The sequence below is a fragment of the Nannospalax galili genome, unplaced genomic scaffold (assembly GCF_000622305.1).
Source record: "Nannospalax galili isolate Female #2095 unplaced genomic scaffold, S.galili_v1.0 scaffold465, whole genome shotgun sequence".
In the NCBI taxonomy this organism is placed as follows: domain Eukaryota; kingdom Metazoa; phylum Chordata; class Mammalia; order Rodentia; family Spalacidae; genus Nannospalax; species Nannospalax galili.
The window spans coordinates 27,275-48,279 of NW_008352832.1; the positions used below are offsets into that span (position 1 = coordinate 27,275).

Below are 21,005 nucleotides of genomic sequence, written 5' to 3' on the forward strand. Positions count from 1 at the left end.
TTATGAATAATACTTTATATATTAAATAGTCTATATAATCTTCATATCTACCTTCCTAAAATTCTTAGCAGAGCTTCTGACCTACAGTAAATGCTTAATAAATTAAAAATATAGAAAATAATTTATACATATTACCTGGGATGTAGACTTTAAGTTACTTAGTAAACAAGTACTATTCTTGGATTAAAAATCAAAACTCAAACTATGAGTTTTAGAAGAATAATGTGAATTTTACTGATTAAGGAATAAACAAAATCTCAAAACACATTACAACCTTGTTGCTCAAATATAAGGCAGGTCAATTCATTCTGGAACCATTTATGCTATGACGTTGAATAACTTTGGTCTCCAATACACTAAATGGACATGATTTCATCATACATGGTTTTTCGCTAAAAACAAATTAATGAAAAATATCCACGAACACTGCACTTTGAGTACATGCAGAACAGTATAGAAAATATTAGGACTGGATTTGTAAGGAAAAACACTGCAGGTGCTGGAGTTTTAAAATGGAATTTGTATGCAGAGAATGTTTCAAGTGGCCTCAATTACCAGCTGAATTGGTAAAACTCAGCAACACTGAAATTTCTTTTTGAAACAAAACAAAAAATTAAACACCCTTTCCCATAAAACATTTTATCCTTGACAACTATTCACTAAACAATTCTAACCTTCCTGTGAACTGAAGCCATGATTTCCAATAGAAATCTTCACAAAGATTAGTAACTATATAGAGCATTGGTCCTAATGTAAAACTCTGTTCAACAACCCATCAATTTTCCATTAAGATAATAAAGGAAGAGTAGCATCGAAGTTCATTCTCTTTATAATGAGACCTCCTTTATTTTGTTGGCATATTTAGCAATAAGATCACTGTATACAGGTATGTCATACAAAATTCTGGCATTGTCTTCAAGTGTAACCTTGAACTCCCTTTTAAATACTAACAATATGAAACATCTTCCCCAAGCCTAAAGCTGCATTTAAGAACAAACACTATATTATTTTTAAGAAACACAAACTGAAGCATAATATATAACAAGAGAAAAGCAATCTGAAATTTATAGAAAATAAAACATAGCTATTAGAGACATGGGCTATATGTGAGTAATGTACTCAAGTACAGAAATAAGTAGATAACTGGCCAAAAAATTTGCCTCATTCCAAGAATATGTGGTTTTAACATAAACAAGTAAGATTTCTTATTTTTCATTAACTGTTTTTATCACACATCATTTGATCAAATGACAATTGTAAAATTATTTTTAAACTATATCTTTTGGAGGAAGTAATACATTTTGGGCCATATATACATACATACATACACACATATTTCCATACATTCTTTTTTAATTTTTATTAAATTTTGTTGTATTTCATACAGAATATCTCAAATAATCTGAATGATCTTTACAGTCCCGTCCCCACCAACACCCTCCCATAGCACGCCCCCCAACCCATATACTCTGTCCTGAGTGTTAAGGCCCACTGACCTACACATTCTTTTAAGAAAAAGGAACAAGAGAAATTATTTTTAAATCAATGAAACTGCATTAGAAATATGCATATCATAGAAAGCTTATTCATAAGTAAGTTACCACCAATTAATTACGTATCTATGAAAGATAATAGAAATTTAACTTACTAAAGTCAGCAACCACACCAGAATTCTTATTAGGTCATTTCAAAAGGCTCTAATAAGAAAACATTACTGTGAAATAAGGCCATTAGAATCCTGAAGGCATACAGCATGTATGTAGCTCAGGTTTTAAGTGGGAAGACCTACTTTAGAGGCAATGTGTAGATGCTACAGGTATGAAAAATGAGTGCACTGTGAAGAAACCTATGTCAGAAGTACAGGCTCTTATTTTTGTGGCTTGACAGAATTTGTAGGGAAGGTTTAGGGAGTAGGATGAAATATTTTATGTTGCAGCTAGCTCTCATTCTCAGGATTCTTTTATTGCTTAGGGAAAAACTAGTTCAATTTGGTAAGTGGCTATTTGGAGGTTTGCTACTCAAAGTGCTCTAGAAATTTCTATTGAAATGCTAACCAAGTTTCATACCACTTGAAATCAGGTATGTGAATGATGCTCTTCTGAGCTCTACAACACCCACATGTCACAGAGCAAACACTAAAGAGATTGTGAAACACTACGGACTGGCCAGTTTACTTACAACCTGAATTATTTCAAGTCAGACATGATATTTTTTTTAAGCTGTGTTGTAACATTATTTCCTTAATATTTCTGCTTTCTTATGTCAGACGGGGGTTGTCACTCCTTCATTTTCATGCTTTGTCATCAAGTCTATCTTTTTATTGGAACTATACTCACTGGTAGATCTGAAAACCCTGATCGGCTAGAAGTGAACAGGTGAGAAAACATAGAGAAAACCTGTAAAGGTTAAGAAGGGTTTCTGTCTTTTCTGTCATAGACAAGTGTCATCATTGGTAAAAGTCTAGATAGACTTCTGCCTCTACTCTAAGACGTCTTGCAAGAAGCAGCTCAATGACCTTGATTGAGGGACAGGGTGTTTGTCTTCAGTGAGATGAAGTTCGACTTTAAGAACAAAAACGGAAAATCCAGGAATTAAAATAATCTACATAGTTTGAAAACATCAGATATTTATAAAGAGGAGCCAAACATTTTGCTCATAAAATACATGTATTCAGTTTAATGCAAGTATCAGTTACTAAGTGTTCCTTGCAGCTAGGCATCCTTTTGGATATCTGAGTATATGAGTCTTTTTTGAGACAGGGTTTTACTATGTAGTACAGGCTCGCCTTGCCTTCACTATGTTGCTGTGCTGCTTAGGCTGCATTGAACATATGCTAAAGCTCCTGCCTCAGTATCCTAAGTACTGGGACTACTGTGCCCCCATGCCTGCTCTCCATAAATTCTTAGGCTGAAAGATAATCTTCAAAGTGATAGTGTTGGGGTGGGTGATTAAATTGTGAGGGTGGAACTTTCAGTAACTTTCATGAAATGGATTAACATTCTTACGAAACACTTCAGAGCTTCAAGCTGGCCTTTGTGTGAACATAATTAAAAGACAATTACCTCTGAAGGAGGAAGAAGTCCCTCCAGATACAAGTACCAGACACCTCATCTTGGAGTTGCCAGCCTCCACTATGCAAGAAAAGAATGTTTAAGCTTTAGACTACCTAGTTTGGATATTTACTCTAGAAGCCTAAGGTAATGAAGACAAGCAATAAACCAAGTGACATGCTTCAAAGTACTAAGACACTATAGCAGAAGAAAAGGACAAAGGAGAGCCAAGCAAATAAATGAATGCAGAAATCTGGGGTAGATACAGGTATTCTGAAGAATCTGTGGGTACATTAGCTCCTGTCTCAAAAGACCTAAACCCAAACCAAAACAAACCAACAAACAAAAAACCCCCAACAAAATAATAATAGTTTTATATTCATTTTAATTCTAGAAAGACTTCCACTTTAATAGGGAAAATAGAGAACACATCACAGAAAGACAAAGGGATTTTCTTCATTTACTGAATGTGGTGAGACAAAACCAAAGGTGAAGGGTAAAGAATATTAAGCCTATTTTTCTTTGCCCTCAGGCAGTGCTGCTTGTGTTCCTTTTATAATGCAAGTTTTAAAGCAAAATACAAAAGAAATTAAAAATAAGTGTTTTCTTAGGCAGGCAGTGAGCATTAAAGAAAAAGGAGTCCTACAAAGCAAAAAAAAAAAAAAATGCACAAAGGAAAGGCATTATTATTGTTGCTGTTCTCAGTCAACTCACCTGAAGAGGAAGGGAGCTGGCCATAGTCCTGGGAGGCCCTGCTGGGTTTCACATTGTCTCCTGGCAGCCTCCTAGCAGGAGGCAAAGGAACCTGGCCACTTGTTGGGTCAAAAAAGGAATCTAAAAATAAAGATAATATTATAATTAAAAGAATGATCCTTCTTGATTGGCTGAAGAGAATTCTAGGCGCTTTCTATAGATTACAGCTTTTAACAATTATGCAACTAATTTCATGGTTATTACCAATCACTTTCTACTATGCATATTTTTCTAATTTATTCATCACTTGTTCAAAGAGGTCTTGCTCAGGTAAGCTCTTCCCATTTAATTGTGAAATAAGGACAACAATTTTTTGTTTATTCTTTTAAAGTTGATTTTTAATTGCAAAATGTTGGTAAAAACTTCTTATAAATATGAATTTCTCTCCCTATCAAAAACTGTGAAAATATAAATTTCAGAATTCAAAATTATTTTACTACTCATAACAGTGTTCAAGAACAGGAACAAAAGGGAGAAAAAAAGATTACCAGTGTTGGCCTGTGAAATCACTAGGACTACGGCTTAACTGGTTTTAAATGAGTACTATGTGGCTTTCAAGTCTTAGATGGACTCCTCTGAGAACACTTTGGTTCATTAGTCACTGGCTGTCAGCTCCACCCCTGGGCGGGCTTTTCCTCAATCTACTCTTCTGTTGGCACCATCTCTGAAGTTCTCCGAAGTTCTTCAGAGGGCAGACTCTTGTCTGACTTACATGGTTTATATCATATCTCCTAACTCAAACATGGACACACTGCTTGGCAATTAACTTGCACATATTAAATATTTTAACCACTAAAAATAAATTCATGCAAATTCCGATTTTCCATAAATCAAAGCCAGTGAAACATGAACTACTGTAAATAGTAAGGGTACAGCTCATTTCATTGGTTAACTTTCATTTGAGCTTGACATTAGGGATACGTAAGAATTCAATTACAGTTGTACCCTTTCTGGAGTAATTACCAGTGGCTTGGCTGGGACTTTCTGACTTAGGCACAAAAACTGCTTTCATTCAATTCAAGATTAAAATAACTCAGATTTTTGAGCTGAGAGTGGATAGCCCAGACTCATCAAATTTGCTGAAATATTCTGGGAAGAACTGAGTTAAAATAAATTTCAGTTCACAAATGTTAACCTTTTGGATTTTTAAAAGACTCCAAGGAACCAAATAAGGTGGTTTCCTTACAAATTTTGAATTATTCAAAAATTCAGTTTTAAATAGTCAATAAAAAGTACTTTAGATTCCTGTGTACTCCAAATACCCAGGGATATACAACAGTAAGTCAAAAGAGCATCTTTCATGATATCTATACTTATTTACTACCTCAGAGCTAATATCAGATATTTTTATATAATTTCTAAACAATTATTGAAGGTTAAAGAAATTGAAATTTCAACACCATAAATGGACCAAAAATATACAGTTGTAGTATGTTGTGCCATTAAATCAATTTACATAAGAGACTGGATACACTAAAATACTATCATAAATAGCAAACAAACTTATGATTCTGTTCCATCACTATAACTTTTATCTCATTTAAAGCTTAATTTGTTTGGCTATTGGCAGGTACAAGTAAAATAGGTTTCCTGTTAAGAGCTATCTAATTGGAGCTAACATTTGAAAGGAAAAGATACTATAAACAATAATGGTTGCATACAGTATTATAATTACTAGCTTGTCCTCAATTTAGTTCTTCAAAAATTAAGTAAAGCTTATGGTTCATAGTTAAAATTAAAATATACAAGTTACAAATGCTACAGCCAATTTATCATTTATAGAATAATATTTTTTGGAGAATTTAATATAATCTCTCCTTATTTTAGAGATTATAAAAAATTAAAGACAAGGAAAGCATTTGATAACTTAGGTAGAGGTGATTAACCTCTATCATCTATTAAGATTATGTCATTATGGGGTTGGAGAGATGGTTCAGTGGTTAAGAGCAGTGGCTGCTCTTGCAGAAGACCCAGGTTCAAATCCCAGCATCCACATGGCAGCTAACAACTGTTTATAACTACAGTTCCATGGCATGTCACCCTCTTCTGTCCTCCAAAGGCACTGCATGACATGGGTGCACTTAAACACATGCAGGCATAACAGATAAAATAAAAATAAATAAAAAATTATGTTGGTAGAATATTAATAACACAAAGGTGTTCAAGACATAGAGAGAAAAGTTTACATCCAGTATATACTATGTGAAATAAACTTTACATTTATTCCTAATAAATGTAAATGCATTAGAAAAACAATAAAAAAGCAAGAAAAGAAGGAAATCAATAATTTTGAAACTCTTCAAAATTTACTCAAGTGAGGAAAAGAGGCAAACTAAACAGCTAAGACAGTCGCATCTCTCCCTATGGCTACATGCTATTCACCAAATCTGACAAGAATCAATGTAGAATCTAATTGCTAGGAGGAGTTCAAAGTGTCAGATGATACAAAGTTATTCATTCCTGTTAGCTGCCCACCTTCTAGTTTGCATGCATAGACTCTCTGGTATGCAGCAATCTATCCATTGACTGCAATCCTCCAAGTAAGGGAACTCATTGTCCACCAAGGTATGATTATTCATTATCACTGAGAACATTCTTTTATATAATGAATGGAAATTTTCATTCTCAATATTTCTTGTTCATTTTATTTTTACCTTCTGAGGTGATATGAAAGAAACACTCCTTTCACAGATACTGTAATTAGGACATTACTAAGGGGGTATTTCTAACACATCTGTTATGTCTTCGCTGGGCTAAACATTTTGACTTCTATTTTTATTTATTTTTGTGTGTGTTTGCCTGCATGTATGTATGGGCACCATGTGCGTGCCTGATGGCCACAGAGGCCAGAAGAGGGCAAAGGATCCCTGGGAACTGCAGGTACAGAGGACTATGAGCCCCCATGTGGGTGCTGGGAACAGAACCTAAGTCCTTTGCAAGAGCAGCCAGTACTTTTAACCACTGAGCTGTCTTTCCAGCCCCATTCTGAGCTCTTCTAATCCACTGTAGCTTCCTTGGAGTGGTTCAGATTTCCTTTCCCATCCTTGCTGTACTTCTTTAGGAGTATACTACTGTCCAGCACTGCAAAAATGTGAGCATTTAGCTTATCAGAATAAGCCAAGTATTTGTGAAAACACATATTTCTGGGCATCATTTCTAGGGTATCTGCTTTAGTCAAGTCCTAACTTTGCACATCAAAGCAAATTCCCAGAAGATGCAGATGCTGCTGAGTTGAAGACACAGTTTGAGAATTGCTGTTCTTGCAATCTAACCCTTTAAAAGGGGAATTGGTAGCTCCATATGGGCAGAGCTCTGCAAAGACCTTTATCCTCTGAATGTAGTTCTGTGAGAGAAAACTCCAAATGGCATGAGTTCTCTGGCTAGGCACATCATGACAGTGATTCATAAAGGCTGAGTTAACAATATCCCTTACTTCCTTTTCCAAGGCTGTTGCCAATCACCTGGCTTTTCTTTGCTCTTATGTAACTGAACTTCTGTGTCTCAGAGGTAAAAGTTTTACTTATCTTTAATAAAGTCAATTTTGCTAGCTTTTAGGATTGAATTATGGCTTTTATGATTGGATAAGGACTTTAAAAGAAATTCTGTGTTAGAGGAAGAGTGAAGGAAACATGGTGTAAGGCCACCAAATATGTGGTACATTTTGTGCCCTGCACAAAGTCATACATAAAGGGTATGTACGAGAGTAAGCGCCACCTAGCTTTGTTGCCCAAGCTTAGCCGCTGGCACAAAGCTGCAGAAATGCCTATTTTGACCCTTCCACATAAAGGAATGCTTAAAAAAATAATAAAAAGGACATGTATGCCAGCAATCATCTTGGGTTTGGGGACAGGAAATTGCGACGCTTTTGTTGAAGACTCCTGGTTTTGTTAAGGTTTGATTGGCTTACCCATAATGGATGGCTCATGCACAGTAGTAGGAATTATTATTTTGCCAAAAGAAATCTTGCTTGAAAGCCTAAGATAGGAAACATAAAAGAAGAACCAGAGCTCTGCCTCTGCTTGGCTTCCCTTCCTCAATCCTACTGGAATCATGAGGCCTCTTTGCAGAAATACAACCTGGCAATCTGAAAACAGCAACTGTAGAGAAGTCACAGGGCTGTAAGCCTGACAAGCTTAACCCAATTCAGTTGACCTGACTTGTGTTTTGTGAGACCCCTCCGAGCATTCCAAATTATCAATCTTAAGAAGAAAGAGAGAAGCGAGGAGTAGGAAAAGGTGTACATTAAAGGTGAATCACAGCCAACTGAGTTTCCACTGAAGCACTGGGGTACAAGAAGTACAAAGTGAATATTTAAAAAAAAAAAAGAGATTTCTCATGATTTATTCTATATAGAGAAATACAGAAAATATTTTTTAAAAAGATTTTTTTTTTTTTTTTCCTATTTGACACAGGGTATCCTGTATAGCCAAGGCTGGCCTTAAGCTCATACTCTTCTGCCTCGGCCTCCCAACTGTTGTGATTACAGGTGCATGCCTTCAGATTCAGCCAAAATGCTTCACCAAAGCAAGTCCTGGAGCACCAGTGTTCTTAACTGCTAAGTCATCTCTCCAGTCCAGGAGTTCAGGGCACACACCACAACATCACCAGGAAGAGAGACTGGAAACATTAGTATAGGCAGATGTGACAATGCATGAACATGCTTTCCTTTTCCTGACAACTCTGATTAATGTATACATAGTGCTTACTTTAGTCTCTTCATTTTTATTTCTGTTCCTCATTTCAAAAATTTGTATTAATGCAAAATGTTATTAGCTTTCCTTTGAAGACCAATAACATAAAATGCAAGGATTTTATTTTCAATTTCATTTATTACTTTCATTTTATGTGTATGTGTGTATTGTCTGCACGTAGATAAATGCACCTGTGTCATGCAATGCTCATGGAGGTCAAAAGAGGCTGTTGGATCCCCTGGGGCTGGAATTATGGACAGTTGTTAGCTGCCATGTGGGTGCTAGGATTCGAACCTGTGTCTTCTGCAAGAACAACCAGTGTTCTTAACCACTGAGCCATCTCTCCAGTCCACAAGGAAAATTTTTAAAAATTAAAAAGAATTATCTACCTATATAAAAATCCAAAATCTTAGTCTTTTAAATAAAATTATGACACTAAAGCATATCTTATAAAAATTTAAAAGTCTATTATTAGTAAAACATTACATTAGGAGTAAGGGACAGAGAACCTAAAGACTGTGTCTTTTCTACTAGTTCATCACTTCAACATTCTGTTTTTCAGGGGTGTTTCTGTTTTCTAAAGGAATGACTTGCTTTGCACACTATGTAAAGCATCCTTTCTTACCTTGCTCCTTCTTTCCTTTCTTCTGTCTCTCCCTCACCCCTTCCTTCTTTTTTATTCTTTGAAAACTTCATATATGTATATAATGTATTTAATTACATTGTCCCCCAACTTCCAATTCCCTCCCTCAATTCCCTTACTGCTGCACCACACATCTCTCTCAATTTCATGTTCTCTTTTTCAAATTTTTAAAATAGTACACTGAGTAAAACTGGCGCTGACCATATGCACATGGGTGTAGTCATGCACTGGGGCCTGGGCAACCTACCACGATTCCTTATTGCTCTCATCATCTTTACGATTGCTTTGTCATTAAGTCAATTAATCCTCAAGCATACCGACCCAAACTGCTCCTCAAACTGCTCCTCTCATTACCTAGCAGTTTTTTTTTTTTTGCTGGTATGACAGAGGCTCAGGAATTACTAATATGAATATGACAGCATGATCTCAGAAATACTATTTAAAGAGAAACATTCTCCTTGGCTTTTCTCCTCTCCTACCTGAAGGAAGAAGGAAAAGGTCCTGTCCTGAGGAAGGTCGGCTACTGGAGCCCGAAGGTTTTGGATGTTCAATAAGACTGTGCCTTGCAGGAGGTGGGGGAGGAGGGAGGGATGGGGGGAGGGCATCAAAAGCATCTTCACCTGCATTTAAAGAAAGGTCATTATCAACAGCAGAACTTCATTAATCCAAATACAGTATCAAGCAAGAGCAATGACTGATTTTCCTCTTGCTGCTTACGTGGGAGGGTTCTGAGGAAACACACACACACACACACACACACACACACACACACACACACAAATGCCCCCCCGTGAAAGGTTTTGCTGTTTCCGGGGTTGTTCTATAAAAGCAGCATTACAGGTTATGAAATAGCTCATGGTTTCTTCACAACCTTTATACTATTAATATACTAGAACTTTGAACTGAAAATTATTATCAGTCACATGAGCAAAATAGAATACTCAGAATAACAAAGAGAGTTCATGGCCACTATTTACAAAATCAAACCATGCACATGTAATTTTAATGTCATGGAATACTTTCAACCATCCCATAATATTTGTTCCACTGGATTTTAAGTCATTTAAATTCCACCAAACATTGGATTTACTGTCAAATTATATAGAAAACACACATATGCAGGGGAATGTATTTGCTATGTAACTCTTATCTGTAGAGAACATATCAGTGGAGAGTTCCCTTTTGCGGCCACCAAAACTAGTTACTTACATGCGTGTATTTCTCGGGTTTTAATCATAATATAAAGAATGTTTTAATATATTCTTTATTTATTTACCCAGATGCACCTGCTAGCCTACCCATAGTTTTATTGACTTTGATTCCTTAAAAAATAAAGTGACTTATATGCACTTAAAAATATGTCTAAATGGCCGGGTGTGGTGGTGTATGCCTTTAATTCCAGCACTCAGGAGGCAGAGACAGGCTGATCTCTGTGAGATGGAGGCCAGCCTGATCTGCATAGTGAGTTGCAGGCCAGCTACAGCTGCAGGGAGACTCTGTCTCAAAAAGACAAAAAAAACAAAACAAAACAAAACAACAACAACAACAAAAAACCATGCCTAAATGTTTTATCAATGAGGCAGGCCATATATAAACACTACATATTCTAAAAATAAAAATATACTTGTATTAAAGTTGATTGACTTGGATGAATTTACCATTCATTGAGCTTGCTTTAAAAAATATGAAGAATGTTTCATCTAGGTATTTTTTCTTGTTCGAAGTATTTTTAGATATAGGTGAGATTTGTTATAATTCCAGGGTTTAGCTGTAATATCATATTCAATGTTTTTCAGCCCTTAAGTATCAGGCACCACACTAGGTACTTGAGTGATATGAAAAAATCAATACTTCAGGAGCTTACATTCCATGAAAGGAGCTAAAACATGTTCATAAACAGGTCTAACTGACAGGTAAGAACATCTGACTGGCCCTATAAAGCAGAAACTTGCTTTCTAAGAGAGAAGAAAAATACAAATGATATCTAGTAAGGTGCTAACAACCAGGAAATGAGGCTCAGGGAATGAAAAGATGGATTCCCCTAAGTTGAGTGAACAGTATGAACAATGAACAGATGGATAAGCAAAGCTAGTGGAAAGCTGAAGTACTGAGACAGCCTGAACTTTCTATTTGTAACAGCTAATAAGAAGGTCACCATCCCCCTATGGCTATTGAATAAAATCCCTCACTAGGCAAAATGCAAATACACAGACTACTAACATCCCCACAGAGAGCTCTATTGAACAGTACTGATCTTGATCATGAAGATTTGGGTAGTAGGTCAAGACCAACTCAAAGAAACAAAAACGGAAACCAGACTGTAGATAGAAATTAGGAGCATCCTAGAATTAAGGCAGATGAGAACAAAGTCCTGACCCATAGAACAGAAGAAAAGACACTGTACTTGGGAAATTCAAAATGCTGCTCAGTGGTTCTTATGAGAAAACATAAAGGTTCATTTAGTATTTCCAGTGGTCTAACAGATAATTCAGAAAAGCTTACAAATGGATTTTTACCATACAATAGCACACATTAAAGTGACTTATTATTGTGAAGCCTAGGATTAAATAGAACTTGTTCTCAGTTTTCTATAAAGAAGTATATACTTTTTTCATAACTTAGTTAACCTAAGTGGAACAGGGCCATTTCCTGATGAAGTAAAGAGAAGTTCATTATTACTAAAAGTTATACTTGGAGAGCATCTGACTTAATACTTCAAAGGATCACTTTAATGTAATTGGAACACATGGTACAGGGTAGTCAAAAACAGTGTCTTACTGCTGAATCTAATTTGGAAGAGACAACCTGGTAATCCCTTAATTGATGGTCAACATTTTTAGGTCATCATTTTGTTTTAGTTTTAAAAGGATTCTATAAAGAAAACATAAACGAAACAACCTGTGTTAGCTATTTTCTCTGATTATAAAAGTAACACGTTATAGAAAATTCAGGTATATAAACAATACAAGAGACACTATGAAAATTACCTACAATGTCACAACTTAAAACTCTTTCCTATACTATTAGTTTCACTATCTAGGAGAGGGGATGGTCACATGAGCATGGAAAACCCATTCTAATTTCAGATTCATTCTCAACCAGGAGTCTGCATTATATTGAATTCTTAGTTCTAATAACGCAGATATGAAGAGAAGGGCAGGGGTTGTTAATTTTTTTTTATTTTTTAAGTTTCAACCTAATGGAGGGATGAGAAGATCATAATCAGAGGGCGTCCTGTTGAGTGAAGAACAATGCTTTGTGTTGTCCCGAGTTGGAGGCCTGGCAGGCGGTAATGGCACTGGATCAGAGGCTGAATCAAAAACATCTCCTAGAGGATAACACAAAACCTTAATGTATTTTCAGCATGAAAACAGATGGGAACTTGCCTTTAAATTCTGACCATTAAGAACTATATTTCTAAGGAAAGAATATTCTATACATACCCTTCAAATAGATGCCTAACTCTGGGGTGTTTGATTTCTTCATCTCTGAAGATGTACCATGTGTTCCATTCAATACACAGTGACCATTATCACAAGACCTAAAGTGGAGATCAGAGGGCAAGAATCATTTGGGAAGGCAAAGAGGAACTTTCATCCATATTTAGGAAATAAAGCTATAAAACAAAGACACTGTCCATTCTAAAACAAGGACCAGTAGCAACACATAGCTACTCATACTCTCATTCTAAAAAAACAGATGTGAATACCTTAAAGAAGCATCTCTCTCTTTCAAACTGAAACCAAGAATTACAAGGGCCACCAAAATAGTTAAAATCCTAAACACATCGGTGGAATTAAGGTATCTCTTTGTAAGAATTCAGTAAAACTTGGACAAGATTCTTCATTAAAATAATACGTGCCCATGAAAAAAAAAACATGTAAGTTCCAATGACTTCATTATTTGTACATGGAAGTTAAAATGCTTTGTTTATGCAACTTAAGCATTCTTTATAACAAATAAACTAGGGCCTTAAAAGAAAATTATTAAACTTCCAATAATTCCATTAAGGCTCTAATACCACTATGAGGAGCAAAGCTCTGGATCTTTGACATCTTAGAAAAGGAAGTTTAGCAAAGGCTTTGGGTACATAACAAATGTTTTAATCTGGGTGAGTATTAATTCACTAAAAGGGCATAATTTTGTTGTTGGAATTGATACTGGATGAATCTAGGGCACAGGGAGATGCAGGAGGAGCAGGGGACACAGAAAAAAACCTGGCTGAGTAACAGCGAGCTGACAAAGCTATAGAAAGTGAAGTTTACATTTTACTATCTCTTGAATTACTCTGAATTCTTAAAGCAAAGTAAAAGTGCATACATAATGGACGAGACAGTGGATATTTCAATAGATACTGCAAGAGTAATTCATCTGAAATTCATTTTCATTCTCTCTGGTGGCCACTTCTTTTTAACGGGCCAGATATGGTTCATTTAAAAACAGTTATGTATTGAATCTTCATAATGATGATGGATTTTGCTGAAACTGAACTGCATTATTCATTTACTGTTTCACTTTCTCATATATTGACAATTGATTTATTTATTTTTTGGTGTTCCAAAGAGGGAGGAGCACAGACAGAGCGAGAGGATGAAGCTGAGGGAGAGCTCTGGAGAGGACACAAGAAGACACTCAATCCATTGCTTTTCAAGATCAAATTAGGTAACAATTCATTCCAATAGGCTTAGGGATTAAGGACATTCATTACTTCTCTAAAATAGTAGAAAGATGGTTATAAAGGTTATAATTCAAGTTTACATCCAGGATCCTAGAGGCCAGCTACTAAATCTCAACCACTATAATACAACAATTAAAATTTAATGTATTAAAATTGTATCCCTTGGTTCTCCAGCCATGAAAAGAATGAGCTTCCCCAAAGAAACAAACAAAAAAGAGAAACTCATCCCATTTCAGTTTTTAAAAATTGCTTTACATTTGTAAGAGCCAAAGAAGCTAAACTTCATTAACAATTTATATTTGATAAAAAGGAATAACCTTTTTCCTCTAACAGAAGTGTGGACACTTTGGCTATTCCAATGTAACAAATGTTCTTCCAGGCATTCCTCTGTTTTGTCAATAATAATATTCTACCAACAAATGTCTTAAAGATGTCAATTAATAAGAAGTATGTTGGCTCTTGTTTTGTAAATGAAACCCTGGATTTCAGAGTGCTACTAGCCCTGGTTAATAACTCTGCAGAGAACTGATAACTCTAATGGTCATCACTTAAGACAACTCTGGTTAAAATAAAGATATTCTCTTCTTCCAAGTATTTCAATTTCTACCTTAGTGAGATACCTGAGATGTGTTTTCACCTGAAAGCAGGGAACACTCCACTCATGAAATGCTTTCAGTTGACGGACATGACCTCAAAATATACATTAAAGATGGGATAGATGACCGACATGTTTGTGGTCTCCTGTCCCTCAGTGAAGAGGGGCTAGGTGGTAGTGAAACCAGCAGAAGCTAAGACCTTACCCATGTGCCAATCATAGCTCCAGGAATATGATGCAAGGGAATCAGAGCTCAGAAAGCAAGTTTGAAGCTAAGATTGGATTATGAAGTATCTTGTGTATCAGTCAGATAAGGTACGTGAATGTCATTAGAGTTTAACATGTCAATTATATGCATGATGATTCATGGTTTTGCTTAAAGAAAAATGGATATTTTAATGGACATAACCCATTAGTAATTACGCTTCTAAACTTCTACATGGTTCACACATTCAAGGACTAAGGATGTCCCCATAATACTGAGAATCACAAAAAAACAGAAACAATGAATAAAACCAGTATTCTTTATATTCCTGTCTAACCCAAGGGAAGGTAAAATAGTACTTGATTTAAAAAAGTTAAGGGAAATAACTTCAGGACACCTCACACTTCATTGTTTTATGATCTAAAGAGAAGCACAATAGATATCAAGAAGGAAAATGAATATAAATTATACAAGTCTTTACAATATAAAGAGAAAGTCTAAGGAAGGTTAGCCTAACACCTTAATATTAGTTATAAGCATTGACTTATTCTCTCTCTCTCTCTCTCTCTCTCTCTCTCTCTCTCTCTCTCTGAAATTATTCTGTTCACAAGACACACACACACACACACACACACACACACACACACACATGTTTGGGGTTGACAGAATTCATTAAAATAGTTGAGTAGAAATGCATGAATTAATAATCATTATACATGATACATAGCTACATTTTATTAGACTGTAATTTGGCTTTTGGAGGGGAAGAGGGCAACACAATGTTCTACTTAATTTATTTTTCCTGAAAGCAAAGGAAAAAGTAGTATATAGTAATAATAAGCAATGAACAGCAAGTTAAAGATTTTTAACCAAATATCTGTGATTTAACTGCATAAAAACAACCCCTATGTTTCATAGTATGATAATGCTTATGTACATGTGGGACGGTACATGGATGCACATCTTCTTACCGAACAGGTGGTTTGACATTATGACAATGAGATGGTTGTGAATTCAGGGAAACAGGATGGGATGAGGGAATCTTGTATTCATCATCATCTTCCTCTACTGTGTCTCTTGTTTTCTCTGAGAGACAGTTTGCTAATGGACCAGTACACCTATCAAGGGGGAAAAAATCCAATCCGGTTTAAGCAACATAAATATTTAGAACAGGGAAGTCTAATGTGACACACTCAAATCAAAGAAGCCATCTTGTCACCTGTATTTATTTTTCAATTGCAAACTGTTCTTATGCTAAATGAAAATGGAAAGTTTTTGCAAATTTGCTAAACACTTTCTTGATGTGACAGAAGAATGTTCAAACCTATAGTTTTTAAAAGGTTCAATAAGAAAAAAAAGCAGCCTGTGAAATAAAATGTTTTATAATAAAGATAAAAGAGGGAATTTATACAGTATTCAAACCAAAGCTGTTAAATATCAATAGCTCATTCCAATTTAACTTAAATGGGTAGAGTAAGATAAAAATACATGTACATCAGTTGTATACATTAATGAATCATTTAAGGATCAATTTTTTTGTCCGTAGATAGTTGTATAGTTTTTTTTTTTTTTAAATAAACTGTCAGTGAATGAAACTTAGCTTTCTTCTGTTAGGATAACTCTATTGTTAGAGGTTATTCCACAATGACTAAGAACTTAAAATGAATACAATTAAAAGATAATAACAGAATCCACTCAATCTTTGAAGTATATTATTTTTTATACCTCAAAGTATCTGAATACAAAAACCAGAGTAGAATGAATAAAACAACTGTCTAATACCAAGATAAACTGGAGCATTTTATTGACCATTTGGGTAAATATGCAAAATAAAACTAACTCAAACAAATAAATGGAAAAATAACACAATGTGCCAGTTGTTGCCTCGGGAATTTAATGTAATCCCTGAGGTCCAGTGATGATGACCAAGGAGAAAGTCTCAAAGCTGACTGATGGGAGACAGACAACCAGTTTATAAAATACCGGGACAACACATGGATCCAAACCATTTAAATCACCATGGACTGCCTAACAAATCTCATTAAACAAAACACTAAGTGACTGTAATTTTGCAGCACCTTCTGTAGAGGGAGCAAGAGGCCTTTGGTATACGAAGCAATTGTGTCTAAAGTTAAGCTTTTCATTTTGAGTTCTTACCACAAGTTGAGCATCCCTTATATGAACTGCTTGAAACCTGAAGTGTTTCAGATTTGGGGATTTTTTTCATCAAACTTTGGAACATTTGCATAAACTATGCCAGCTGTACAGCCCTAGTGTAATGCTCAAAAATTCTGAGTTTTGGAGCATTTTCTATTATTTCAGACCTTCAGATCAGTGAGGCTTAACAGTTGTTAGAATGGAAAATAACTTCAGAGGCTTTTTTTGCATGTGTGCCCATTCAGAAAGATATTTTGAAAACTTACAGTTTTCAAGTTTCAACTGTATAGATAAGTTTCTAGAGAGTTCAGAGATCAAAGAAAAGTCTTCATAAGTTTTCAAAAGTTTATTTTTTAATCTTTCTTTGAAGAAATTTTCAATATTGATCTTTGAACTTGTGTTTCTAGAGCTACTTTAGAATTCAAATGACAGATAATGGTGACAAGAACTTTGCTGGAGTGACAGCAGGTCTAAGATGACAGTCAGAGCACAGGCCAAGAAAGTCATTAATAACCAGGGTTACATTCATTTTGGTTTAATCTTGGAATAACTGGCCTTCCAACTAATGGTAGGTAGTACAAGGATTTCAAAAAAGTGACTTGATGATGTTTTGATAAGGAATATAAATCACTGTATTTTCATGACTTCTTGAAAACACAGACATCAATTTAGCCAACTAATGACCAAAAGGTCCCATGATCAAAGGAAATGTGATCTGTATACATCCTTTCTCTGCTTACTGTACTTTTGTTCACAATGTATACTATTTTCATACAACTCAAGTACATATTGCAAAGATGAAAGAGAAATTTTTGACCTAATATTCAACAACCACAGCAACGGCAGGAATTTTATTTGTTATAGGTTACTTCCAAAGATTTGATAATTTCCAAAGGAGGATTTCACTATGAATTAAAAATGGACAATTGTTTTTATTTTTAATTTATTTAATTTTTTGTATGTCTGCTCATGCACATATATGCCAAAGTGCATGGTTACATCAAAGAACAACTTGTGGGAATCAGTTCTGTCTTTCCTTCTATCATGTGGATACTGTGGAGTGAACTCAGGCTGTCAGGTTTGGCAGCGAATACTTTATCCACCGAGTCATCTTACCAGTCCAAGAAATGGACAATTTTAAAATTCACAGTTGTTGCTAATTCTATGTTCCATTTTTTTTTTGATAGAAGATCTTTTCTGGGTAAATGCCACCAATTCTTTTGTTCAGTCACAAACCAACTTATAAGGCAACACTTATCTAGTATTTTCTCAAATAATAAGGACTCAGATATTACAAGTTAGAGATTATTAGGTTAAATGGATTTTGGTGAAATCAGTAGAAGTGAACAAAGGTGTGTGATATTTATATCTAAACATGAAAGCGTGCTTGTATTTCTCATTAAAATTTTCTCAAATTATGTTTCAATATAAACATCATATGTAAAGTTTAGTATTAAACTTAAATCAAAAACTTATTTGCAATACTATCCTGGCATATTTTATTCAGTATTTTTAATACAAAGAATGAATGTAGTTTCTGCCACAATAGGAAATAGAAGACAAAGGTTCAAGTAAGAAGCTGTGTATAAAAAACAAAAGACAAACCCAAACTTACACCATTTTTATGTATGTGCAAATAAGCAATGGTAAAATAACTAGGTTTATGTGCTGGATAGCTTTAGAGTCAACTTGACACACCTGGGTAGAGGGAGCCTCAATCGGTGAATTGCCTCCTTTGGACTGACTTGTGGTCATATCTGTGGGGCACCTTTTTGATTAAGTGATGTGGGAGGGCCCAGTCAACTGTGGGCAGTGCTACCCCTGGGCAGGTGGGCCTGTGTTGTATAAGAAAGCAAGCTGAGGATGGGCCAGGGGAGCAAGCCAGTAAGCAGTGTTCCTCCATGGCCTGTGCTTCAGCAACTGCCTCCAGGTTCCTGTCCTGAGTTCCTAGCCTGGGCTCCCTCAGTGATGAACTGTGACCTGGGAGATGTAAGCTAAAATAAATCCTTTCCTCCCCAATTTGGTACTGGTCAGAGTATTTTGTCACAGCAATGGAGAAACAAACTAGGACAGTTTAGCATTAGTATCGATTCCATACTTGGGCAGTACTGAAAAAGATCACACTAAAGAGACATGGATGATTTCAGTCACTGACAGAATTTAAGGAAAAGTTTTAGGATCCCAAAGGATTAAGTAGGACAAGTCATTTGGCTGGTTCCAAGTTAAAGATGCCAAGTCACCACCTACTTTTACATTTACATCTATCATTTCAATAATGCTCTAGGATCTTACATTCCTACTGCTTCTGTACTGTGCCACCATTCCTGATCTAGTTCTCCAAGAGTGCACAGGAACATGCTTTTTTAAAGATGTAAAACTATACTCCTTTTAACTTGCACAACCTGTTAAGTTCACTTTCATAAGTTACTTGAGCCTACCTAAAGACACACCAATTCATTTGTTTACTGCATGTGCGTATTTGAGTACATTAAGAAAGAGGTGAGTATTCAGGCCATGAGAGTGAGGAGTGCTGAAGGCTTACAAATGCCTTTCTCCCAAGCACTGTATATTACTGGTGTAAGGCATATAATTCCAGGGGTGATTTCCTGTACATGCCATTAGCATTAACCCCTACAGTAGACCATCCTCAAGTATTTTTCATTAGTAATTTTTGACAACTCAGTTACTCCACTAAGTTTATCAGAAAACATAAAGAAGCAGAAGCAAAAGCATTTTCTATGTCTGTAAAAACCCCTGTGAAACTGGCCCACAAATTTAATCACTTTCTCTGACCCTTTCCATATGTGTATTTAGCATATTGCTGTTTTCTCTACTCTATTTTACTGTTTCTGTCTTCAACTGCAAAATGCAATTGAAGTCCACCAAGGATTAGCCTAGACTGCACATAACTGAGCACCGAACAAGCTTTTAGACAAAAATAATGAGTGTGTATTAGAGGAAAAAATTGCCTAAACTGGTAATGATGAAAGAGCAACCATTTTCAGACTTTTCATAGTCCAGAAAAGCATTTTAAACATGATATGTCATTTTGTTTTCTAGCTATCAGAATCTCTCCACTTTAATATCTGAAAGTAAGGATCTAAAATATTTGTATTAACAGAATCTCCAGCTGCTATACATTTTACTCCATATTTCTTGTGCTACACTGTTCTTACCCTAATTAAGGAACACCTGGAATTCAGAGATGCCACAGTTCAGGAGAGCAGTAAAACCAAACAGTGATATTTGAAATGATTATTACATATCAGCAGCATGTAAGTCATTCCCCCAAAATACTGGCATGAGTTTCCTAATTTTGAGGATACTTCATGACATCAAGAAAGGACAGTGTGCTATAACTTCAAGTTTGAAAATAAGCCTTATTTGTAAGCAATTTCACCGATTTGCTTTTAAACTGGAGAAAGAGATGTGAAGCTCTGTACCTGTGTTCTGTCCCATGCCCAGGCTTTTCAGAAATAAGATCCTGGCTGCTCCTGGCTCCTCCAGAGTTTCTGTTTAAGCACAGCCATTCAGAGAGGCCTTCCTCAGGACCCCACCCAGAGTTAAACTTGTCTGTCATTATTTATCCTACTCCAAGCATACTTCTCCTCCTAGCATTTACCACCAGCCAATGATGCACAACACAGATACTTGTTTGCTCTCTGCTCTCCTTAATTAGAGCATAAATTCCAAAGAGGATCTATTATCTGTTCTCCCTGAAACTCCATGAATGTAGCAACAGAATGAACACAGGAGACCTAGTCAATGTGGATTCTCTTCTCATTGAATCCCAAATATTAGCACCCTATTTGCTTAAAAGATGTATAATAACAATTAACAATACTGTTTCCTACAACAAAGAACTTTTTAACAAAAACATGAAGCAAGTACTACTGGTTCACGGGTATATGAAAGCCTGTGACTGATATGTCAAAAGTAGAAAAGGTGTATCTGTAAATAGTAAAGCGGGGGAAAATAGTCTCTGAAAGCAATGACATTACCCAACAATCTAGAACATTGTTTTCCTTGGAAGTAATCACTTCATATTATTTATAGCAATGTTTATTTGTTAATGCAGTATGCCAAATACAATAAGCATTTTGATTCTTTAGTCTTCCATTTGATTAAATTTAAAAATGAAATCATATAAATATAATTTAGTAAAAAATACATCAATATATTACATATTTATATTAAAAGTATATATTATATAGTATAATTTAAATGTGAGGT

At 35.4% G+C, this 21,005-nt stretch overlaps 1 protein-coding gene across 4 annotated transcripts in view; it reads right to left on the reverse strand.

Annotated features, from left to right (window-relative positions):
• Cblb (Cbl proto-oncogene B) overlaps positions 1 to 21,005 on the reverse strand; it is a 231,991-nt gene that overhangs the window by 10,306 nt on the left and 200,680 nt on the right. Inside the window, exons 14-19 of one of the 4 annotated variants that reach the window (XM_017802453.2) lie at positions 15,587 to 15,733; positions 12,581 to 12,678; positions 12,334 to 12,465; positions 9,617 to 9,757; positions 3,765 to 3,884; positions 3,063 to 3,131 (exon numbers count right to left, since the gene is read on the reverse strand). In XM_017802453.2, coding sequence (XP_017657942.1) covers positions 3,063 to 3,131; positions 3,765 to 3,884; positions 9,617 to 9,757; positions 12,334 to 12,465; positions 12,581 to 12,678; positions 15,587 to 15,733 — 707 coding nt within the window. The remainder of the gene's footprint in view (positions 1 to 3,062; positions 3,132 to 3,764; positions 3,885 to 9,616; positions 9,758 to 12,333; positions 12,466 to 12,580; positions 12,679 to 15,586; positions 15,734 to 21,005) is intronic. The other 3 variants (XM_017802454.2, XM_008850079.3, XM_017802455.2) reach the window with 3 other exon arrangements.